Genomic DNA, 25,282 nt, shown 5'->3' on the forward strand with positions numbered 1-25,282 from the left:
CCGTATGAGTGACGTCACAGAGGTTGGGTGCAGTTGTTCCACAGTCTGTAACGGTGTGGGATCAGTACGTGGTACCAGCCGTCAGCATCTGGTACCAGCCATCAGTGTCTGGTACCAGCGGTCCTGTAAAGCTGAGGGACTGAGACTGAAAAGCTTTGCCTGTAGAGGAGGGCACATTCAGAGGCCTCCCAGGCTGTTGACACATGCTCCTCCTGCAGAGACCAGATTCTCATTGACCTCTATGTCGGCGAACTCAATGACGTCTTGTTCGTGTGCACGGCGGGCCTTTTTCTTTTTCAGGTCAGTCTGACAGAAACTGTCGTTGTCGGAGAGGGCAGCGTCCATGTCACGGAGGCCCGCCGCTGTGTAGTGTGTGCTTGTGTGTGAGGGAGTGTGTAGGTGTGTGGTATGCCCTTCTGGAAGGTTGGCACTCGTCCTGGAGGGATCAGACACAATGCCACTATTGTTGAAATACCATGATGATGGCTGCAGAGTCTCAGCGGTTCACACAGCAACAACTGCAGATACACAACCACGTTCAGTTCAGAAGCCCTCGTTGATCCTGTAACGAGACGTGTCTGGTCGTCGCTCATCTGGGTAGCAGATGAATATGACCTCTGGTGAACTCCCATCCTCACGACCTCCGGTGATATCCGGTCCGTGCCTCATCTCGGTAGCAGATCAATACGTCCTCACGTGAAATCTGGTCCAGGGTTTTTCATGTGGGCGATGCTGAGAGGAGAATCCAGGTGCTGCTGATCACCATCGCTGAAGAACCCATCATCAGCTTTGATGTTAGCTTTGTTTGTTGGTCTGGAACATTCTGCTGTTAAGACAGTGTCAAAAGGGAAAGATATCAGCAGTGGCCTTAGAAAAGCAACTGTTGCACATCATCTGGAAAGGGTTATCAAACCATTTCCAAACTATTCAGAGTTCAGCATGCTGCAGTAGAAAGGTTATTCACCAGTGGAAGACACAGCTAAACTAAACTGTTCATGTAACCGTAATGACTCATAAAGTCTTACAAGCAACGACCGCTTTAGTTCGTTAGACAAGCAACAACCATAGACTGTAACGAAGCATTCAATCACGTGGCCCGTTGGTTTCTGAAGACCGGTTTTGAAGTCTCGTTTTCATCGTAGGGGACGCAGCCATGTTGCTCTGGAAGCCGACAAGAACACGTCCACCATCTGTCAATTAAAGTTAGCTGATGCTACCAGCTCTTTCGTTGGAACCCCACAGAAATATTTGCAGTGCTGCTTTCAGACGTCTGCAGCAGTAAATACGGTTGAACAAATCAAAAATAACTGGCGGCTGATGACTTTGCTAAACACAGTAGCAAGCTGGTTACTGATGAAGACGTGACTGTCAATCATATTAGAAATTAATTCATTCAAAATAAATGTTGCTTTATATGGAGTCTCCTGCCGTGGTAGGAAAAAGTTCAGCCCCCTTAAAGTTCTCATGGGTGGGACATCAAACCATTGAGACTAGAATGTTATTTTTTCCTCTACTGACCACCAGGGTCTGGATCCATTGACCTCTGTCTTAAAATGTTTGACTTTAAAACAGAAATAAACATATTCACAGTCTGGAACAGACACAGTTATGGTCTCCAGAGTTCATGCCATGATAGCTGTATGACGCGTAGATGAGCAGCTCTGTCCTGCCTTGATTAAAAGACTGCCCGCCTGTAACTCCTTATTCTCTACCTGTTGCAGGTGGAGTCACAGTTGCCCCTGGACCCATTCCAGGACCCTTCAAGGTTGACTTACTAAACTGCTAGCAGCCACCTAGGCTTTGAGAGTGGCTCAGTCCGAGCTCTGCCAGTCCTTTCTCCAGCTCTGGTACTGCCGGTCCTTTCTCCAGTTCTGGCAGTGCCGGCCCTTTCTCCAGTTTTGGCAGTGCCGGTCCTTTCTCCAGCTCTGGTAGTGCCGGTCCTTTCTCCAGCCCTGGTAGTGCCGGTCCTTTCTCCAGCTCTGGTAATGCCGGTCCTTTCTCCAGCTCTGGTAGTGCCCATCCTTTCCCCAACTCTGGTAGTCCCGGTCTTAATCACAGATCTGGTCTTGCTGGTCTTTTCTCCAGTTCTGGCACTGCCAGTCCTTTCTCCAGCTCTGGCAGTGCCCGTCCTTTCTCCAGCTCTGGCAGTGCCCGTCCTCTCTTTAACTCTGGCAGTGCCCGTCCTTTCACCAGCTCTGGCAGTGCCAGTCCTTTCTCCAGTTCTGGCAGTGCCCGTCCTTTCTCCAGCTCTGGCGGTGCCGGTCCTTTCCCCAGCTCTGGTAGTCCCAGTCCTCTCTCTAACTCTGGCAATGCTGGTCCTTTCTCCAGCTCTGGCAGTGCTGATCATTTCCCCAGCTCTGGTAGTCCCAGTCCTCTCTCTAACTCTGGCAATGCCGGTCCTTTCTCCAGCTCTGGCAGTGCCGGTCCTTTCCCCAGCTCTGGCAGTGCCGGTCCTCTCTCCAACTCTGCCAGTGCCGGTCCTTTCTCCAGCTCTGGCAGTGCCGGTCCTTTCTCCAGCTCTGGTAGTGCCGGTCCTTTCTCCAGCTCTGGCAGTGCTGATCCTTTCCCCAGCTCTGGTAGTCCCAGTCCTCTCTCTAACTCTGGCAATGCCGGTCCTTTCTCCAGCTCTGGCAGTGCCGGTCCTTTCTCCAGCTCTGGTAGTGCCGGTCCTTTCTCCAGCTCTGGTAGTGCCGGTCCTTTCCCCAACATGTTGTTGTGGTTGGTCAGTGGTTGGTCAGTGTAAGTTAATTTTAGCCAGCATTATAGGTTAACATGCTAAGCTAAGTCACATTCAATTATGGCGCTTTTATACTATTACCTACTCAGCCGATTATTATTACCGACTCGCCCCGGTTTTGCACTTCTCCACTAGGGGTCGAGGCAGGTGGAGGCGTGCCGAGTAGATACTTTTTCTGTATCTATTCTGCCGAGGTTCTAAGCGTGCTGAGTCGGCCTCCATCTGACGTCATCATTACACGCCACCGATTGGTCAGGGGGCGAGGCCGTCAGACGTTTGAGTCAGGAGGCGGAAATCAGCGAAAGAGCGACTCGCGGCTTCTTGTTCATTTTATTAAACCAGCAATGGCAGCGCAAAAGTCTGTTTCATGATCCAACTCTGAGGTGCAGATGTTCATAAACCTGGTGGCTGAGGAGAGAATTAAAGGGAATTAAAGGATGAACCCAAGGTAGTGGGAGTCAGCTCCTGCCAAGAGGACACCAGCCCGTGTTTGGAAAGTCTGGCTTTAAACAGACTCTTGGTTGACCTGTAATGTCACAGAGGGGTGGTCCAGCTCTTTGTGCACAGCATCTCTGCTGAAGGTGGCTTCCTCCAACTGTTGAATCATGGGGCTCTTTAAGATTGCCCACATTATTGTTTATTCTTTGTTATTTTTGTTTTTAAATAATGTTACAGTGAAAAAAGTTCAGCGTGAGTGTTGATCCGAGGTTGTGTCTGTCTGGATCCTTGTGGTCAGTGGAGACCCACTGTGACCAGGTTTCTCCTCAGGGCTGTGACAGCCTGCCACCACCAGGGGGAGACAGAGATGGGGTCAGTGGGAGCAAAGCTCCAGTGGTCGCATGGGATGGAACATCAGGATCCGACAGGAAGTGACGTGTCGGGTTACAGTCCCCTCCCTCTTTTCCCTGGTAGCCTGCGGGAGGGAGGGGGGTTCGGGAGCGAGCGGCAGGGCCGAGCAGCAGCTTCATTCTTGTCGTCTGAGATCAGGAAGTGGCAGAATGTGTCAGGATCTGTATGACTGCTGAAAACGAGACCGAACAGGACTGAAGGAGACACAGAGGAGGACTGAGGCTGGGGGACTACACCAGGGGACACTGGGGGACTTTATAGAGGTCTTTCTGGGGTCTGCTGGGCTCCTTTACTGGATCCAGTTGGAACAGAGTCTCGCAGGGACTAAATCAGAGTCCCGTCCCGGAGTCACCACACCAGGATCTGTGCTGCAGGGACAACATGAATTATCTGGTTAGTGTGTGTGTGTGTGTGTGTGTGTGTGTGTGTGTGTGTGTGTGTGTGTGTGTGTGTGTGTGTGTGTGTGTGTGTGTGTGTGTGTGTGTGTGTGTGTGTGTGTGTGTGTGTGTGTGTGATGGTTGAAAGTCAGAGCTGCTGCTCTTTCTGGCCTCTTTCGGGGTGTTTCTGCTCAGTATTTGAGTGTTTTAGCAGGACAGGCTGTAACTCAGCTGTGTCTGGGGGGGAGGAGGGGGTGTGGAGGGGGAGGAGAAAGGCTGGAGTTAACATTTTTGCTCTGTGGATTCCTGCCTTTTGTTGGCTCTCAGCAGGGATTGTGTGTGTTTGAGGAAACTTTGCCGTCCTGTAAAGGAATGTGCAGGGACACAAAGTTCAAAGTTGGAGAAATCCCGCCCACTTTTCCTGTTGCTCGTCAGTCAGATCAACAAATGTACAAATGTATGGAAAATGGAGGAAAATGTCCAAAAGAATCTCCTCTTTTAGAGACTCGTCCTGAGACGACACTGTGGTCGACTTTCAAACTTTGAACCCTCCAGAGTCATAAAAGCCGCTGGCTGCAGCCTCCTGTTCAAACACGATCCTCAGGAAGGGTTGGGAGGTCTGTGGAGGGAATAACGAAGGAAAAGAAGGAGACAAAGAGCAAGACTCGGAGTGCTGAGTCAGGAACGTGTAGAGAAACGAAGGAAAAACACCTCAGTCAGAGAAGGAGAGCAGAATCAGATGACTGATGCAAATCCCGACTGGATCCAGTCTAAAAGATCTTCCCGGGATCTGTTTGCTCCATATCCTGCAGCCGGCTGTGTGTGTGTGCGTGCATGTGTGCGTGCGTACGTGCATGTGTGTGTGTGTGTGTGTTTGGGGTAACAACACATTTAGGAATGTGGCAGACAGCAAAACACTGCAGAGCAGAGCCTCAGACTGTAATGAGTAATTACACGCCTGTAATTAGTGTGTAATTAATGTGGAATGGCATCACAATGATGTGGCAGTTAGATGCGGCTCTGGTGGATGTTATACTGTTTAAAAATAAGTCAAGTTCGCTTAAATCAGACCTCTGACAGTAACACATTGCAAGTGTTTCATAATTAAAAGACAAGTAAAAATTGTAAACCAGCTTAAATGGGTAAAATTACCATTGAAATGTGGAAGCATATATGTGATATTGCCAGAAAAGGACTATAACATAGATTATCAACCCATGTGGGCAATCATAAGTACCTCCATGAGTCAGCAGCTTGTAAAAGTGCACCTTTAGCAGTAGGGACGGTATAAAAAGAACTGGACAAGCTTTCTGTGCTCTGGGCAACACAATCAGAAGCTGACTCCAACCATCCATGGTTAATCTGGACACTGTTAGTGTTTGCAACAAAGATGAGCCCTTTAGCTGCTATCGCCACTGGCTGATTAAGCTTTGAGTTCTCTGGCATCATCACTTCTGCTGCGACTTGTAAAGGGTGGGGATCCAGGTGAAGGAAGCATAATCCTGTCCTCCGGTTACACCTGGCTACCAGCCTTGAGTCGGGGGAACGGTGGCTGATGGATCCAGACCCTAGTGGTCAGTAGGGGAACTGCAGGTGTTGGGACTTGGATGGATTAAGCCTCTTGGTTTGAGACCCAGCGTGCTTTCTTGCAGGTCTCCTTAACAATCACATCCCGACCTTCAGTCTCGACCTAGCTTAGTTTTTAACAAACACTGTACACAATAATTTATGACTTTCATTCAAATTCAGTTCAATTCAAAGATACTTTGTTCCCTGAATCTCTGAAGGGAGTTATCGTGAGTTAAGTCTCTTAAAAGAGAAATGGTAGAGATTTATTGTTGTGTTCTGGAGGATCCTGTAGTTATTCAATTCAATTCGATTTTATTTATATAGTGTCTGTTACAACAGAAGTTGTCTCTAGGCGCTTTCCAGAGACCCAGACATGACCCCCGAGCAATTTTTTATTACATAACATAAACAATGGCAGGTAAAAACTCCCCTAGTGGGAGAAAAACCGTAAGCCAAACAGTCGCAAGAAAAACTCCCCTTTAGGAGGGAAGAAACCTTGAGCAGGACCAGGATCGTAAGGGGGGACCCTCCTGCTGAAGGCCGGCTGGGCAGAGCAGGAAACGAGAGATCAGACAGAGAGAATGAAGAACAGAGAAAGGAGAGACACAAACAGAATGGCTAACTGGTGCACCACAGGGATGACTATATAAACAGAACTAGACATCAGACACTGAGGAGGTCAGAGGGGGGGTCAGGTCAGGATGTCAGCAGGCATCTACCACACATCCATACAGACAGGAGTTATATGCCACATGTTGTTATACGACTGTTCGATGATCAGGTTGTTTTAATGTTGTACAGCTCATAATGTCGTAACCTGCTCCTCAGGTGTCGTGGGGGATGATGGGAGTTTCTGTCAAAGATGAGACACTTTGAGAGCCAGATGATGATGATAAAATATTCTTTCAATTTCAATGTTCTATTTTGACTGTAGTTTCCAGCTCTAAAAGGTCTTACTTGCTGAGTTTGGCTGAATTTGATGTATTTTTCAAGCTTTAATCAGCATTAACATAATCAGCAGTGAAAGCTGAGCCAGTGGTACAGCGCTTTGGTCGAATGTTGTAGTTTCATGCTCGCTGTAGCTGCTGCTGATGCTGCTGCTGCTGCTGCTGCTGCTGATGCTGCTGATTCTGCTGCTGATGATGATGATTATTCTGCTACTGCTGCTGATTCTGCTGCTAATGCTGCTGCTGATTCTGCTGCTGATGCTGCTGCTGATTCTGCTGCTGCTGATTCTGCTGCTGCTGATTCTGCTGCTGCTGATGCTGTTGCTGATGCTGCTGCTGATTCTGCTGATGCTGCTGATTCTGATTCTGCTGCTGCTGCTGATTCTGCTGATTCTGCAGATTCTGCTGATTCTGCTGATTCTGCTGATTCTGCTGATTCTGCTGCTGCTGCTGCTGCTGCTGCTGCTGCTGCTGCTGCTGCTGCTGCTGCGGCTGCAGCTGCAGCTGGTGGTGTTGCTGCTGATGGTGCTTCTGCTACTGATGCTGAAGTGATGCTGCTGTTACTATTGCTGCTACCGCTGATGAATCTGAAATGTTTGTGTTGATCAGCAACAAGCTCTTGGTGGCTTTTGAGGTTTCCATGGTGATGGGGAGTGGCAGTAAATCTCTTGTGAGGGTCATTTACGTTATCGTACAGAGCTTGTAGCTGGACTGTAGGGTTCAACAGTTCGAAGTTTTCAGGGTGAGGTAAAGAAGAATCTCATTTGTGACTCACCTGAAGCCATTTAAGGAGAAAGTGTAACTCCAGCTGAAACATCCTCAGCGCTGCGAGCCCCACCAGTCGTCCACACCGGTGTGTGACACTTAGAGCTGGATTTCCTCAACTGTCCATGATGTGCAGATTTTGCCTCGAGGTCTTTACCTGCCTCCGATCTTTGATCTAACTGAGGAAGTGTTTATTCTCAGCTCATTTGGTTTTCTGACATTCCCACAAACGATGGCAGTTGGGTGTCAGGCTCGATAGCAGATACCAACGTTTTCAGAAACAGCTGCTCCACATAGATGAAGAGGGTTCCCATCATCCTGGTGAGGAGGAAATGGTCCGGTTCAGCCCCCCTTCACTCATCATAGACAGACATGTCTTTTCAGACAGTTGTTGCTCTGTCTAAGGACCGGAAGCCTTCAGTGCTGGGGGCCTGACTCACGGACTGAGTCACAGAGGCTTCAGCAGGAATTCCCCTCTCATTCTTCTTTCACCCCCCTCCCCCCCACGGTGGTCCACATGCCCCCGGCTCTTTCAGACACTCTGAAGAGGTCAACGATAACGTTGACCAGGCAGCCGAGTGTCTAAGCAGTGAGTCAGAGTTTCAAAATAAAAGCCTCCTCAGAGAGGCTGTGACTCTTATTCAGGCTGATGTATCCACGCTGACCCCGAACATCCTGAATGGGGACTTGTTGACTCACACATACCAGAGCGCATCATCAGGAGGAGGGAAAAACACCAAAATGTGACTCTCATGAATGTGATGGGCTGGAAATATGTCTTCATTCTGGTTCTGAACAGCAGCGGACAAACGGAAAATGTGAGGACAAATAGACTTGTGCGGGCTAGCCAGAGTGACAGGAAAGGAGAGACCTTTAGCTAATGAAGCCTAGATGGGCGTGTTCCAGGTGGTCTGGTTCTGGACCCACATGCATGTGCACGTGCATGTTTTCCACCCAGACAGCAAGCACCTGCGTGTTTCCGTGTCAGCACGTGCACATGCATGTGCATGATTTCCACCGGCGTGTTTTCGTGTTCCGACAGCTGACAAACAAGCAGCGGTGAATCGGTTGTTTATGTGTCAGGCCTCGCCAGCGTGGAGAGCCCGGACCAGACCAGACCGTCCCTCCACGACATTCCTGTGGAGACGCAGGAATGTCTCCTTCATGTCGCTTCACGCCGCAGTGGCGTGGAGATCGCGGCTTCCTGCCGGTCTGATGACGGTCTGGTCTCTGCGGCCGGGCTCGGGACAGATGAATGTGCTCAGAGAGGGCGTGTGCAGCGCTGCTGTAAGTGCAGGTTAGCAAAGTCGTTGCTGGAGTTCATCCCGTTGCGTAGAAACCTTCAGGCCCGACAGGAACCAACTTACAAGACATCTGAAGTTATGGTTGCACCGACGCTGCCGCTCCAGAGCAGACGTTCAGACACGGCTCGTCATTTAGTAAAGGAAAGCAAACCTGCAGGTTCACCGGCGCGGAGCTGGGAGCAGTGGTTTCCTGTGTGACTCCATCTGCGTCTCACACACAGGACGGTCCCTTGGTGACGTCACCTTCAGAGACCTTTCCAGCATCTTTGTCGTCATGACTCCATGTTGGTGGGAACTCACCTCGGCCAGCTCGTTGAATCCAGAAATAAGCAGATGGAAGGAACTTGGAAGCCGACTGGAACATGTCCGGCCTTAGTTCAGCCGTGGGTTGGTTCTTCACGGGGCTGGCTACGATGCTTGTTAATGCTAGCTCACTCTGACCAAGCGTCCTCATTCCAGATGCCGCCACCACAGCTGCACCTGAAACGAGGACTAACGACCCCCACTTGTGGGCCATGAGTAGCCATGGTTGACCTTAGCTCAACCAGGCCTTATGGATCAGCAAGCTCAACCCGGCCCGGCTCTTATAGACCTAAACCTCGCTAGGTTTCACCCCAGAATCTTCCAGACCAACCCAGACCTGGCCTAACCGGTCTTATAGAACTGTTAGGGTTCCAACAAGTGTTTAAAATAAAAATGATTCTGCTCTATCGGGTCAGCCATCAGTGAAAGGACATTTCAACCCGGAGGTCCATCAAACCTCTAGCAGTCAGTTAAGACTTGACATTTAGTTGGTCCAACACCATCATCCCTCCACCACCGGGCTTGACAGTGGGTCTGAGGTGGTTCTGCTGACCCAAACCCTCCAAACATGAAGACCAGACATGTCCACGTTGGTCTCATGTGTCCAGAGGACATGTTTCCAGAAGTCTGCTGGTTTGTGGACTTCAGTCCTGCTTCCAGGTTCTTCTCAGACAGAAGAAGTGTTCTCCTGGAAATTCCTCCAGACAGACTGTCCTGGTCCTGGTCCTGGTCCTGGTCCTGGTCCTGGTCCCGGTCCCGTCTTCTTCTGACTGTGCTGTCATGGACTTTAACATTTAACATGATCAGTGAGCCAGGGACGGCGTTACAGAATAACTGAAGGAAGGAGTCCGAGCACAGACCTTTGCAACCAGCAGCTGTGACAAATATGTATAAAATAAACACAAACAACTTCTCTCATTCAAATTAATCAGAATTTATTTACACAAGTGTTAAAAGATGATAAAACAACACTTAGGATAAATTCCAATGCCTAAACTACACATAAACAACTACCTAAACATTAACACAAACTTCAGATTATATATATGTGTGAACGAGTGTGTGTGTGTGTGTGTGTGTGTGTGTGTGTGTGTGTGTGTGTGTGTGTGTGTGTGTGTGTGTGTGTGTGTAGCAGCCGTTCCTCCGCTCCTACCTGACATTTCTGTCAGCGGGTTGAGCAACATCAGGCTCCGCCCACACCAGTCTATCCGTTGCCGCGGGCAATACAATTCCTACCGCTGTTGCTGCTGCTAGACGCCGCCGGCAGGCAGGAATTCTTCAGCTCGAGTTGTCGCTCGGCAAAAACCAAACCTCAGCGAGATGTGAGTAACCTCACCCTGCTGCAGACTGGGGACGGTCGTTTCCCATGATGCATGTTGCTGGTGGAGCTCCTAGCTAGCCCGGCCCGGCAGCCCGGCCCAGACAGCCCGGTGGTGTTTGGCCCAAACCTGGGCCATAGAGGGCCTCCAGCTGCAATAAATTCTTTATTTATTTGGGCCAGGGTAAACCCAGATCCAGCTCAGAAGCGTGTTTGAGCTCTGCGGAGAAGCCTGACGTGCAGGAGTTATCTCCTGCATGTCGGGTCTGGCTGGTGTGTGGACGGTTCCACAGAACCAGCGCCCTGAAGCACTGATCCGGCTCCTTCCTGCAGCTGAACACAAATGTTTCTCAAGAACGGCGACGTGTTGGGACAGGAAGACGGGGAGGAGGACACGTCTGCCTCTGACAGCACCAGCTTGTGGTTTCGTTGGGTGAAGTCCAACTAAAGGAGCTCGTCCATCAACACGGGCTCGTCAGCCCAGAACGGCACGCAGAGCTCCACGAGTCTGCAAATGTTCAACGCTAGTTAGTTAATGAACTGTAATTTGTAAGCGGGAACTTGAACGCAGTGAAACGCCCTCTTTCAGATTCAATCTGCAACCGTGACGACGGAGGAGCACGTCCACCTGTTTGGATCAGCGCCAAGCAGTAAATCACGTTTTAACGTCAACATTAGCTTCGTCATTCACAAATATGTCTAGTTCTACGCCAGCGGGGGAGCGGCGTATGAGGGAACCGCTAGCAGGCCTTCCCTCACAATGCTGTCTCAACATGTCCATCTGCCGCAGGCGCCCGCCACTCTTCTCCTTTGTAGCATTAGTTTGTAATTATTGATTAATAAAAGTAGGTTGTAATTTCTAATTAATAACATTTGTTTTATTGAGACACAGTTTTGTCATAAATGAAGCGGTTGTTATTTCATTTAATCTGGACCAGAATAATCAGGATTATAGTTTTACTTTAATCTGTAACTGAGCAGCAACTGATGTCGTTACTGTCTTGTACGTAGTAGTACCACCAACATGGTACCGACCCGTCCCCCTCGGGGAAAACCACTTCCCCACCGCTCACCTCTCGCTGCTAGTTTAGTCCGGGTCAGCTCATGCAGACCTGCCGTTCTGGAGGAGGTCTGCAGGAAACCTTCAGGAACCTAAAGGTCTCACGGGATTCTTTGTCCAGGCTGTTAAAACTGCAGTCATTCAGACCAAAAACAAGAAAACATAGACGTCAGAGAGGATCCAAAAGAGAAACCAGGAGAGAGAAGATACTGATGGAAGAGAAGATACTTCCCTAAAGACCCAAACAGATGACACCTCTTGTGGTGAGCTTATTTGTTCACTGGGGTCAAACAGGAGGCAGGAGACAAAGGACACCCCCCCTACTCCCAGGTGATGGAGCGGTCCTCCTCAAGGCGCCACACCAGCTGCTGTCATTACTCTCTGCTCACTGAGCATCTCTAGGACCCGTAGCCTCCCAGCGGAGGGACGGTCCCACCGGGCACTCATTTTCTGATGTTGGGTCAGTTTAAATCCATAGAAATGTTAAATATTAATGTCTGTACAGCCGCCCGGATGAGCCGTCCAGTGTGATGTGGCTTCTACGAGCCGTTCAGATTCTGCTCCCTTTCGTTACGTAACGACCGGAGTGATTTACATCGGTTGGCCTCCGATGCGTGAAACCACGCCCACAACTAACTCCGCCAGCCGGAGCTTCCGCCATTTTTCCATAGCGGTGTATCGCGTCATTCAGGCAGCCAATCAGCACAGAGCCTCATTATCATAGCCCCGCCCACTCAGAATCCCTCATAGATAATGAGGTTAGAGAATGGGAAGATAAAGACATGGCTCAGAGGCTGAATTTCTCATTTATTTAGCAAAAACAATCAAAAGCTTGTTTTTAAGACATTCAAGGCCTGTTTAAAATAGGTATTAGATGCCATAATAGGTTCCCTTTAATATTCCTTTAGTTATCCACAACAGGAAGCAATGTTGTGGAAGTATAGATGGAAACATGAAGAGTTAAAGTTTGAAGCTGATCAGAGAGGAAAACAGATCTCCATAGGTCAATTTGAAAGCATTGAGTTGTTGTGTCGGTTGCCTGGCAACAACTGATCTGATGATGTCACATGGTGGGGGGGGTTCCTGTGCAGGGGTTGTAGTTCTCTATGAGCTTGACACAAAAGAGGGGGCAATCCCAAGTACCCCCCATGGTTCTTGCAGATCCAGCTCTCAGAGGTAGTTAGTTTCCTGAATGACGTCCTGTTTATACTGCTTGTATTAAAACACCTGGACAGACCCTCTGTGACGTCAACCACAGGTGTGTGAGGAGAGGTTTGAAGCTTTGTTGTTTTTTAATCTGACTGCATGTTGACAGATACCACCCACCCAGATCAGGGAGCCGGCTGGAACACGCCCACCTCACCGCAGTTACCACAAAGTAGCCATTTTTGCTTGACTGACTTAGTTTATGCTAACCTGCTAACTACAGTTCGTTCTGATCGATTCGTCCAAACCTCATCATTTCAACTGTTACCATGGAGGCAACATCTGAAATGAGGGCTGCCGGTCTGAGGGACCGGTGGACCTCTGTGAGTCCTCGTTCAGGCTCTAGTAGCTCTTGTTTCACATATCCTTGGTTAGTGGTCCTGGATCTGAGGTGTATGTTTCTGGACCAAAGATGGTCCGGCTGGTGTCCTGTGCTTAGTCCTGACAAGCATCCTTCAACCAGGGGTGAAGGGTGCTGCTCTCCTTAGTTTGATTCCTGAACACTTCCAGACCAGACCTCACAGACCAGATAAAACCTAGACCAGACTTGATCCTTCTAGACCAGCTGTTCTGGTTACCAGTAGAACCTCTTATCACCAGGTCTGGCTGTTTTTGTCACCGTTGGACCGCTTGTTCTAGTTTTGACTGTGTGTGTGTGTGTGTGTGGGTGTGTGTGTGTGTGTGTGGGTGTGTGTGTGTGTGGCATGAGGCCAGTACAGGCTGTACCAGTCCGTGATAAGTGGACTCAGACACGAGGGGGAGGAGACACACCGAGGTCAGACGTGAACGACAAATATTGGTTCAGTTTCAAAGAGTTTCAGCTGGAGGTGTTTCTGTTTGAACAGAGACTGTCCACACTCTGAGAGGGTGTGTGTGTGTGTGTGTGTGTGTGTGTGTGTGTGTGTGTGTGTGTGTGTGTGTGTGTGTGTGTGTGTGTGTGTGTGTGTGTGTGTGTGTGTGTGTGTGTGTGTGTGTGTTGGACAGATTCAGATGATAAAATAAGATCACATTTTCTCTTATTTCTGGAATTATTACTTTAAACAATCACTTCCTGTTTTCTGGTCCAGACTGGCACCGTGATCAAACAGCAGCAGCAGCGTCCTTGTGCTCTGCCCTCTGATTGGCTGCCTGTAGGTCACATGGAATTTGAAAATGATTTATGAGGCAGCAGGGTGTTTGACAGAGATGCTCCGCAGAGCTCAGCATAGATGAATCTTTAAAACTTACACATCAAAGGTTTACACAATGGAAACATTGTAAAAGGCCCATATTCTCTTTTCCTTTACTTTCAATGCTTCAAAATTGTCTTAATTTGTCATCTAGTCAGTTTTCAGCCATCTATCTGTCACTTTAAGAGCTGCACAACTGAATAGGCAAAAAATAAGCAGCTTCCAAAAATCTTAATGCCATCTGCAGATTGGTTTTCTAAACGCCATTTACATATCAGCCCCACCCATATGGGGTTAGCCCCGCCCCCTTGGACCATTTCAGTTGTCAGTAATGTGTTTAATTGGTTTAGAGGGGGCTGACAAACACGGTGCTCACCACAGCACCGGGATAAACGTCAAATAACCTTCAACAACAGTCTGAATCCCCCTGGGGCTGAACGAGTCTGGGCCCTGGTTTAGGAACTTCTAGACTTCATGAAAGTCCTGTTTTGTAAAACGGGTCCGGTACCGTCTCTTTCATTGCCATTTCCGCAGATCAAAGTCGAGAATCATTCTGATCCCTAGTGCTCCTTCGATCTGTTCAGGCTGCTCATGTTTGTCTTTTTCATTCTCTTCCAGAACGTCTTGGCCAAGGCCTTGTACGACAACGTGGCCGAGTCTCCGGACGAGCTGTCCTTCCGCAAGGGCGACATCATGACGGTGTTGGAGCGGGACACGCAGGGTTTGGACGGATGGTGGCTCTGCTCGCTCCACGGCCGCCAGGGCATTGTCCCTGGCAACCGGCTGAAGATCCTTGTGGGCATGTACGACAGTAAGCAGCAGGCCACGGCAGACATGACGCCTGCCTCCTGTCCCCCCTCCCAACTGCAGCGGCCCCTTCCCCCCCACAGCGCCTACGCCAAACCACCGCCCGCCATGGCTACGTCTTCCGCGGGGTTTGTTACCAAACCCTTCCTTCCTGGTCAGTACTCCTCCATGCACTCAGCCTACTCCACCCCCGGCCCTGGCCAGGCCAGCCCCGAGTCCATATACATGATGCCTCCTTCCCATGGACCCAAAGCGAGCTCCCAGAGCCTGTACCAGGTTCCCTCGGGTCCAGGTGGGCCCTCTACGCAAGCCCCGCCGGGACCCCCCAGCAAGGCCCCGGCTCCGAGCCACAGACTGTTCCAGCAGGACATCTACCAGGTGCCCCCCTCCGTCGGTCCCGGGCCGGGACAGGGGACCGCTTCCCCCAGCGGGACGGCAGCCAGCCAGGACGTGTACCAGGTGCCCCCCTCCTTGGAGAAGAGGAGCTGGGAGAGCGGCAACAAGCCCCTTGGCAAGGTAAGAGACCAAGTTGAAATAAGGTAGACAGGACGTGACTGCCTGACCTTAGTTTACAAGAAGTGGATATAAGTCATGCAGGAAGTGACATGGACAGAACATCTCTGCGTGTTGCTGGGTCACTGGTTCTGAGGCTGGATGGATCGTTGTCGGTCTGAACGGCCAGAACCAGCTACGAGCTGATATCTTTCCAAACCTGATCTAAACCTTGTGCAGGTTGCAGCCCGTCCCAACAGGTTTCAGTTTTCTGCTTAAGAAGGGGGACCGGAGGGTATTTAACACATGAAGCATCACAGCTGCAGAAAATAAAGACAAGTTGTGCCAAAGCGATTATATCGAGGTTCAAATGTGAGAAAAAAAGAACAAAGTCGCTGTAACTCGGCGTGTTTCACCTGCAGGAGGAGAGACCGGTCTAGGTCCCGGCGTCCATCACCAGAAAAACACTTTCTGGAGTCCTCAAGCGACTGGATAGACTCTGAAAGTAGCCTAAACATTCAATAAAAACATTACTCATATATTGCTGAGTCACATCAGTTCGTACCAACCAACCTCTCAGTGACATGTTAGTTTTATTATAAGAAGACAACTTTAAAGAACCGGTTCTTTGCTGCAAATTGTGTTTATATATACAGTATATAAAGATTTTTTTGGGCTCTAGTGGCCCTTTATTGAAGTTGCAGACAGGAAGGGGGTAGAGAGAGAGAATGTGGATGACATGCAGCAAAGGTGCACAGGCCGGGATTGGAACCTGCGACTGCTGCAGGAGGACTGTAGCCTCAGTACATGAGCCGCTTGCTTAACCCACTGCACCACCGTGTGGCTCACAAATTGTGTTTTGATGTTTATCTGTTCAGACACAGTTATGGGATATTTTATGATCCGGCTTATATCACGAGTAGTCATCCCGTACGGTCGTCATAGCGACTGAAAGATGTCCAACCTGTCGGCGGATTCAACGTTTCTTGGACCGAATAATTTGCATTCATTGCCTGAATGTTAATAATATAACTAATATAAATACATACAGCATGTTTTGCCTTCATTATAAGGCTTATACAAGACTTTTAATTTTTTGCGGCTCCAGACATATTTGTTATTTGGTTTTTTTGGTCCAATATGGCTCTTTCAACATTTTGGGTTGTCAACCCCTGGACTCTAACAGAACAAAGGCTGCCGTTGGGATTGACAGATTCCACCGTTGAGCTCCTACCTTTATATGTTAATGCGGTTAATTGAAAAATTGTTGCAGTTCCACTCGTGTGTAACTTATTTGGTGTTCAGTTATTTGGTGTACGCACGTTTTTTTGTACACCGCACTCTTTGTACATGAGGCTCCAGGTCTGGAGTCTGGGTGTGGTCGGAGGGATCTTGGTGGGGGTTTCTGTATACGATGTGTCAGTGACCTCAGCAGACTTTTGACTTGTGCACATTTCAGGGGCGGAACTTTCAGAACTCTACTAACCTGTTTCAGTTTATCAGGAGTAATCACATGGCTGATGTGAGTGTGTCTTTATGGTTTTTTTCTGGATTTGGTACCCCTTGAGGACCCTGCTCCAAACTCTGACCTCGTTGTTCCAATGGGAACCAAAGCCCGGTTCTACTGAGGCAGGATGTCAGACTTCGGGGGGGGCTGAGGTTCGGTGTAGGAGGAAACTCCCCTCGTGGACATGGGTTAGGGTGAGGGGGGGTTAGGTCGGCTGTCCAACGTCTCCTCCTGCTCTCGTTCCTCCTCTGTCCTTACTGTCCTGAGTTCCTTGATCTCCTCAGCCATGACGTCCTCTGCAGCTCCCTGAGCAAGCGCCATCGTCGGGTCAGGGTGAGGGGGGGCAGGGCCTCCCTGCTTCTTTGTGAGTCCATCTGTGTCCGTCTGTCTCCATCATTAATTGATGAGCAGAATCTGTGATTGTTGGTCGGCTGGATGAGGAGAACCCTCTGTGATGTCACCCACGGGTTCCTGTAGCTCGCTCCCCTAGACCACATATCAGACCTGTGGTGGCGCCATGTTGGCGGGAACCGACTCCAGAAAAATCCAAAAGATCCATCCTGGCACCTGGTTGGGCAACGCCCACTTGACCTCTGTTACCACAAGCTGATCGACGGGCCCGGGTAGCTCAGGGGTGGAGCAAGCGGACCAGGCACCGTCGCAGGTTCGAGTCCTGGCCTGTCACCCATTACTGCGCATCAGTTTCCTGTCCAGCCACCAGTAGTGGACAGTAACGGAGTAAATTTACTTGAGTACTGTATTTAAGTACATATCCAGAGGATTTGTACTTTACTTGAGTATTAGATTTCTTTGGTACTTATTACTCTTACTTGAATACATTTCCAAGACAAATGTTTTTACTTTTACTCGAGTAAATTTCTAGGAAGGCTGAAAAGTACTCATTACTTTCAGGTCTGCTCTTTTTTCTTCTTCCCTAAAGCTGGTTTCAAAGAGTTAATTCTCAGAAACAAGAGTTAAAAGATCCTTAAATTAATTTAGAAAAAATATAGTAATTTACTGATGTGGAAAATAAGAAATTTACTCTTACTCTTACTCTTACTTAAAGTAAATTTAAAAGCATTTTCTTTTGGATACTTAAGTACCTTTAAAAGCAAGTACTTTTCTACTCTTACTCGAGTAATATTTTGACTGAGCTACTTTTACTTGTAACGGAGTAAATTTTGACCAGTAGTATTTGTACTCTTACTCAAGTATTGGGGTCGAGTACTCTGTCCACCTCTGCCAGCCACTTTCAAAATAAAGGCCTGTAGAGATTGAAGAGGTCCTGGAAGCATGCACGTCTGTGAAAGCTGGTGGAGCTCCGGAAGTCCTCGGTTCAGAAGTGACTCCTGAAAAAGAGATTTGATCTAAATCGGGGATTGTCAACCGGTGGTCAGCGGCCCTCTGGTGGTCCGTGGCGGTTTTGCAGGTGGTCCGTGAAATTGTAAATGGAAAACAATAATAATTTAAAAAATATATATTTATTCTTTAGACTCAATTTATTTTCCATTTACTATTCATTTTTGTGAATAATTTACCCATCCAAATTATGTCAAATGAGTGAGAGTGAACTTTGTAATATTATAAGCCTTCCTCATTTTTCATTGACTGTTTTTTGTTTTGTTTTTTTATAACAAAAGGTGCAAATAAAAATAGACACTGATGCAAATAAATAGCCTATATAGGCCCATACTCTTATTTTAAAGCAAGGTGCAAAATAAAACAAACATCCTTAAAAACAGTGGTCCCCGAGTTGCTTCTTGGTTATAATGGTGGTCGCTGGGACAAAACCAGTTGAAAACCTGAAGCTGAAATAGCTATGGTAACGCAGGTTAGGGGGCGGGTCCAGCTGGTCATGTCCACAGGTCTACATGAGCTGTGAAGCTCCCTCTGGATGACCCCTGTGACCTCTGGATGACCCCTGTGACCTCTGAATGACCCCTGTGTGACCTCTGTGTGACCTCTGGATGACCTCACACGGGATCTGTGCAGCTCTGGATGCGGCCTCAGGGTTTTCTCAGTTCGCTGCTGGACATCAACTCCATCCTGGAGACATTTCTGTGACTGTGTTGGGTTTGTCTGGACTGCTATGTTTGGTATACTGGGATCAGAGCAGCCGGCAGAGCTGCTGGAGGGGGTGGGGGGTCAGGCCGGGGGGTCAGGCCGGGGGGTCAGCCTGGCCTTTCCCAGCCTGATGAGTTGACTCAGCGCTCAAACCCTGTAAAACAGTTTAAACAGCGAGACAATGGGACAGCCTGGTTCCCACGAGGACTGTGGGTGGACCCCGGCTCTGTGTCCAGGGCCTCTGTGCGTCGGCGCCCAGTGGTAACGAGACCCAACAGCCTTTATCTGCGCTCGCTCACTGTGAACGCCGCCGGTTCAACAAGGACACGCGTCCTCACATCATTCTGGTCTCCTGGTCATTTTATAGACGCGTCTTTATCAACTTACAACGACCTGGAACCGTCCACTTATAGAACCACCCAGCCTGGTTCTGTCCCTCTGAGCGTAGGAGAGTAGCCCCAACCCACTTAAGACCACATTCAGGTGCTGTTTCTATTGAAGCAGCCACAGGTAGCGAACATCAGGGGTCAGAGGTGAAACTTACCTGTAGGATATGCGTTGTCAGGAGCAGCAGCGCTCTGGACAGCTGTCCCGTCTCGGAGGACGGAGCAGCAGTGATGCCTCTGAAACCCAGCAGAGGGTGTTAGCGTGGGTGTGGTTTATCCTGATGACCTGGGATCAGACAGAATGTTGTCCCGGTGGTGCCTGGTACTGACTGAAAGCACATAGAGCAGAGGATTTATTTTTAGAGCAATAGGACGCCTGGCTTTACCGGTGGACGCGCCGGCGTCCTCGCTCAGTGGACCTGCTCAGGTCTTTACACAAATTGGTCTTGACACGCGGAAGACAACTCAAGAGGGCCGGGAGTGCAGTCCTGTGATACGGGTCTACGCCCTTTTTCTGGTTACCAACACAAAAACGCTGTGGGGGCGGGGTCAGAGCCACCACCCCCCCACTCCCGGCTGAGTGTAAATGTTTCCTGAAGCTGATGACATGAATGTGACACGTGTCTGCTGGCACTCAGCTCCATCCTCCACGGCTGCAGGTGGAGGTCTGTTGTGATGACCTCCACCTGATGGGGTTTGGTTTGCTAGGACTCAAATGCAGGAGAGAGAGGGAGGCCAGAGGCAGGAGTTCTCAAAAAACAAAGGATTTATTCCAACAAAAGGTAAAAACAAAGCGCTGCAGAGCAGGATCAAAAACACAAGGAACAGGGATCGAATGTGTGTAAATGTGTGTCCCAATACCGATACTCCTTATCGGTACCGATATTTAACGATACTCTTATTGATACCACGACATGTAATTTAGTGTCTTGATAATGCATTCTCCTTAGTAAATTAACTACCAACTTAATGATTCATAATCTCACCTTGACTTGATGATGATGATGACGAAGCCGTGTCAGAGTCTACCTGCACGGCACTGTTAGTGTTAGCTGGGCTGCTAACTTTATCTGCGTTGTTTAGGCAGTCAAAACACATGCTGCACTCCTTAATTGTTATACTGTCAGCACACACTGCAAGTGTTTCATGATGTTGCTGGTGTTACCCCCCCCCCCCCCCTTGGACACAACTAATTTCTGGCATATAATGCATTGAGCCGAAGCTTCATTACGTTTGATAAAGTGAGCCCATTTCTACGATCGCTTAGCTCTGACAGCTGACACATTGACCTATTGGCTAGAGAAAACAACGGGGCGCTACGTCATAACCTGTTGACGGCGGCAGTATCATTATGCAACAGTTATGTTGCTCTGGGTAGACTCTCTTTAAAAAAACACTGATAACAATATCGTTTGTCCAGAATTTTTATCGGTACTCTGGTACTGAACATTTAGGAACCAGTACCAAAAAAATACCGGCTCTCGGTTCACATCCCTAGTCTACAGGGACCAGGAGCAGAACCAGAACCTTGGTGGAGGTTAGCGAGTGTTTCTGCACTTGAGGTCGCTGCACACAAACAGTCGGCGCCGTGACCACGGGGGCCGGCGAATGCGAACTTGAATGTCCTTGAAAGTCCCCCCTGCTGATCTAACCCGTGTCCCGTCTCTGTCCCCAGGTGGTGGTTCCCACTCGCGTCGGGCAGGTGTACGTGTATGACACCCTGAAGACGGACCAGGACGAGTACGACGTCCCCCCCCGGCACCCGCCCCCAGCCCAGCAGGACATCTACGACGTGCCGCCCACCCGCCAGCAGTACAGCACACAGGTACGTCTCCGTCCGCCGGCCCCGTCCAGGTGTTGGGGAGCGTTCAGGGAAGGTCCTGGTCCGGATGGACCGGAGCCTCTTCCCAGAGGGGGGGTGGGACGGCTTTAGCTCCCGTACTTCTGGATCCGGTTGCTTTGCAGCAAAAAATAAATAGAATTGATTGACACGTCGACCTCCAGCCTCGATTGATCACTTCAATCCCTCACCTGGACCCCTGCAGGATACTTACACATAACCTGATCCAAACTTTCTGGACCTATTATAATCAATAATAAGATTTTAAAGGGGACCTATTATGAAAAACATGTTTTTTCTTGTTTTAACATATGTAAAGTGGTCTCCCCTCAGCCTGCCAACTCAGAGAAGGAGGAAAGCAACCAAATTATGCAGTGTCTGTACAGCCGCCCGGATGAGCGTCCAGTGTGATGTGGATCTATGAGCCAATAAGATTCTGTGCATTTTCGTTACGTAACCAACTATAAAACCGTGTAACTGCATGCGAGCGTCCGACTATCGCGTCGCACTGCGTGACATCGGACGCTCTCTGTCCATCTCCCTCCAGCAGCTGCCACTTTATTGAGGTTTTTTTAGTGAAATGAGGAGGAATCATAGCGATAACTTCTCATTTCAACTAACTGGATCAGCCGTTCCTCATCCATGACTGTTTCCTACAGCGCTTTCAACCGGCTTTCAACGCGAGCGGCAGGAAGAAAATAGAAGCAGGGCGTCCAACAAATGTTCAGCTCAAAACGGCGCTCGCGGCCAGTTAGGACAGTCCAATAGAAAATAAAGCAATGGATGGATGGAATAGATTTTGTTGCTGACGCTCGCTCGCATTGCATGCAGTTAGGACACGGTGTAATTCCGCCGGCCGGAGCTTCCGCCATTTTTCCGTAGCGGTGTATCGCGTCATTCAGGCAGCCAATCAGCACAGTGCCTCATTATCATAGCCCCGCCCACTCAGAATCCTGCATAGATAATGAGGTTAGAGAATGGGAAGATAAAGACATGGCTCAGAGGCTGAATTTCTAATTTATTTAGCAAAAACAATCAAAAGCTTGTTTTTTAAGAAATCCAAGGCCTGTTTAAAATAGGGATTAGATGCCATAATAGGTCCCCTTTAAGTCACTCACCCTGAAGCTCCACCTCCTGTCTCCCTGGATGTGGTCTGGTTCCAGAGGGCCAGCAGCGGGATCTATGGAAGCCTCTACAAGGAGACATTTACATCTGCAGTCAAACATTGCATCACTTCTGGGAGGACGGAGCGCCGTCTCCAGCAGTAAATCCCTGTCCTGTCCTCTGTCTGGGGCTGACTCCAGCCCCCCCCCCCTGCCTCCTCTGGTGGCCCGTCAGCATGAACACTGCCTGGTGAGACGGTGAAGTCCAGACGTCTCTGGATCCAAAGCTCCTGGTCATGACGCTCATAAGCTTGGGATTTGTGTAATGAACATGATCATGAGGCGAGTTGTTGACATCTGCGGTCCTGCCACTCGGAGCTCTGGTGTCCCGGAGGAGGGACGTGCCGTGACTCATGTGTGCCAGCGTGTCACGTGAGCTCAGCCACGCATGTGTGGACAGGTCCAGGTTGATGGAAGTACAAACATGTTTGTGTGTTTGTGTGTTCAGGTGTACGACACTCCTCCCATGGTGGTGAAGGGGCCCTCTGGTGGTCAGGACATATACGACACTCCGGCAGGACTCGACAAGAACCAGCAGACGGTAAGAGCTGGAGCTGGGACTGGTCTGGTCTGGTCTACTTTAAACAACTGTTTGATGCTGCAGGATGTAAAACCCTGATTATTACTACTGTTATTAAAGTCATTTATACATTTAATTTACATATTTATACTTTACGTATTCATGACAGCTGGTAAACCCACTTTCAGCAGCAGGAACCTCAGTAGATGTTTCCTTCAACAGGAACCATGAATAGATGTTTCTTTCAGCAGGAACTAGTGATGCACCGATTGTTCGGTAACCGAAATTGTTCGGCCGAAAATGGCAAAAAAAACACTTTTGGTGTTCGGTGGAATAAGTGGAGAAAACAACCGAACAATTAATAACGGCGTTGTAAAATAAGGAAATAGACTGGCCGCTCCGTCCCGTAACGTTGCGCACTACATAAATCTTTGGCCAACCAAAAACTAACCCCATAAGAATTTTACTTAACATTCACCAGGAGGTGGAACCAAAACAACATAATGCTGGGAAATTTAAAAAAAAATCATTTTTTTATGTTCAATAAATATTTTCTACCTTGTAATTTTGTAAAAGATTTTTTTATTTGAAAAGCATGCCTAAATCAAATGTATTTGATTTATGCAATGGTGAAAAAATTGGCAAAATAAATGAAAAACTGCTGAAGAACCATGTTCGGTATTGTTCGGTATTCGGCCAAGTGTTTATTATTATTTTCGGTTTCGGTTTCGGCCACAAATTTTCATTTCGGTGCATCACTAGCAGGAACCATGAATAGATGTTTCCTTCAGCAGGAACTCTCACTAGATGTTTCTTTCAGCAGGAACCATGAATAGATGTTTCCTTCAACAGGAACCCTCAGTAGATGGTTCCTTCAGCAGGAACTCTCAGTAGATGGTTCCTGTCTGACGCCCTCAGAGTCTCCTGGTTCTGGAAGAGTTCTGGTCCGTTCTTCTGTCCAATGTTGACGTTCACTCGGCTCTCTGAATGTCCACCACAGCATCTCAACCAGGTTCAGGTCTGGATCTTCCGCTGTCAGACAGATGTCCTCACGTCTGTCTCTAGAAAAGTCTGGTCTACAGATGAGTTCCTGGTCCACTCTGGGACCGGCAGGTGTCCAGGTCCGGACCGTGCTGGACAGCGGCTCTGAGGTGTTCCTGCTGAAATGCTGCTGATGATCCACCTGGTTGCATCTCGTACATCCCCTGGAACCAGTGAGGGGGTTCCTGTTATCTTAGGTCAGGGTTAGTGGATCATGAAACGGTGTACGCTGGAGTCTGTCTTGAACTGCAGCAGAAGACATCTGAGGGACAGGTCTTCAAGATGTTAAATGGGACCTATTATGAAAAACATGTTTTTTCTTGCTTTAACATATATAAAGTGGTCTCCCCTCAGCCTGACAACTCAGAGAAGGAGGAAAGCAACCAAATTCTGCAGTGTCTGTACAGCTGCCCGGATGAGCGTCCAGTGTGATGTGGGTCTACGAGCCGTTCAGATTTTGCGCATTTTCGTTACGTTACCAAAATCCAAACCACGCCCACAACTATAAAACCGTGTAACTGCATGTGAGCGTCCGACTATCGTAGCACTGCGTGACATCGGACGCTCTCTGTCCATCTCCCTCCAGCAGCTGCCACTTTATTGAGGTTTTTGTAGTGAAATGAGGAGGAATCATAGAGATAACTTCTCATTTCAACTAACTGGATCAGCCGTTCCTCATCCATGACTGTTTCCTACAGCGCTTTCAACCGGCTTTCAACGCGAGGACAGGAAGAAAATAGAAGCAGGGCGTCCGACAAATGTTCAGATCAAAACGGCGCTCGCGGCCAGTTAGGACAGTCCAATAGAAAATAAAGCAATGGAATTGATTTTGTTGCTGACGCTCGCATCGCAGAACTCCGCCGGCCGGAGCTTCCGCCATTTTTCCGTAGCGGTGTATCGCGTCATTCAGGCAGCCAATCAGCACAGTGCCTCATTATCATAGCTCCGCCCACTCAGAATCCTGCATAGATAATGAGGTTAGAGAATGGGATGCTAAAGACATGGCTCAGAGGTTGAATTTTTCTAATTTATTTAGCAAAAACAATCAAAACAAAAGCTTGTTTTTAAGACATTCAAAGCCTGTTTAAAATAGGGATTAAATGCCATAATAGGTCCCCTTTAAAGCTTTGCCATCGATCTGATCCCGTATGTCTTTCTTGGAACTATCATAAACCTGATCAACTGTAAAGATAGCAGATGCTGCAGATGCAGCTGGTGGGCAGGCCACCAAAGAGTCCATACAACGCACACTTCATGGAAAGACTTTCCAGACTCTCAGATGTGGCCTCTGTTTTGTCCTGGAACGTCCACCCATGACTCCAGTACCAGTTCTGTCAAAGCCGGTCTTCACCTGGTGAACAAGCAGCTCTGAAAAGGGTTCTGACGTTCTTCTCTCCCTTTACCTCTTCAGATTTATGACTTCCCTCCATCGGTCAGTAAAGATGTTCCTGACGCCCACCCCATCAGAGAGGAGACCTATGATGTCCCCCCACACTTTGCCAAACTAAAACACCAAGTTCCCGTCACGTCGGGCCAGTTCCCACAGAACATCAGCGATGAGGACGACGAGCCGCCGATCCCAGAGGACGTGTACGACGTCCCGCCACCGCTGGCCGACAAACATTACAGAGACAGGGGGGCCATCAGCCAGGCTCCCCTCGACATCTACGACATCCCGCCCGCCCTGCGGCCCGGGGGCGGACCCGCCCAGGACGTCTACGACTTCCCACGAGAGCGTGAGGAGAGAGGCGGAGACAGGGGGGACCAGTACGTCTACGACGTCCCACCACAGGTAGGTCAACAAGACGGTTACCGGGACGGTTTGTGTGTCGTCAACAGAACACATCTGGAGGGTTTT

General features: G+C 49.0%; 1 protein-coding gene across 3 annotated transcripts in view; it reads left to right on the plus strand.

Moving 5' to 3' along the window:
* The window catches only part of bcar1 (BCAR1 scaffold protein, Cas family member), a 48,742-nt gene that overhangs the window by 16,467 nt on the left and 6,993 nt on the right, over positions 1-25,282 (plus strand). For 2 of the 3 annotated variants that reach the window (XM_061721568.1, XM_061721570.1), the window contains exons 1-5: positions 3,656-3,979; positions 14,223-14,927; positions 20,536-20,685; positions 22,312-22,404; positions 24,836-25,216. In XM_061721568.1, the coding sequence (XP_061577552.1) occupies positions 3,968-3,979; positions 14,223-14,927; positions 20,536-20,685; positions 22,312-22,404; positions 24,836-25,216 (1,341 nt within the window). In that variant the 5' untranslated portion in view covers positions 3,656-3,967. Of the gene's footprint in view, positions 1-3,655; positions 3,980-14,222; positions 14,928-20,535; positions 20,686-22,311; positions 22,405-24,835; positions 25,217-25,282 lie in introns of those variants that run through there. The other variant, XM_061721569.1, reaches the window with a different exon arrangement.

Source organism: Cololabis saira, chromosome 5 (assembly GCF_033807715.1).
Source record: "Cololabis saira isolate AMF1-May2022 chromosome 5, fColSai1.1, whole genome shotgun sequence".
NCBI classification, from domain to species: domain Eukaryota; kingdom Metazoa; phylum Chordata; class Actinopteri; order Beloniformes; family Belonidae; genus Cololabis; species Cololabis saira.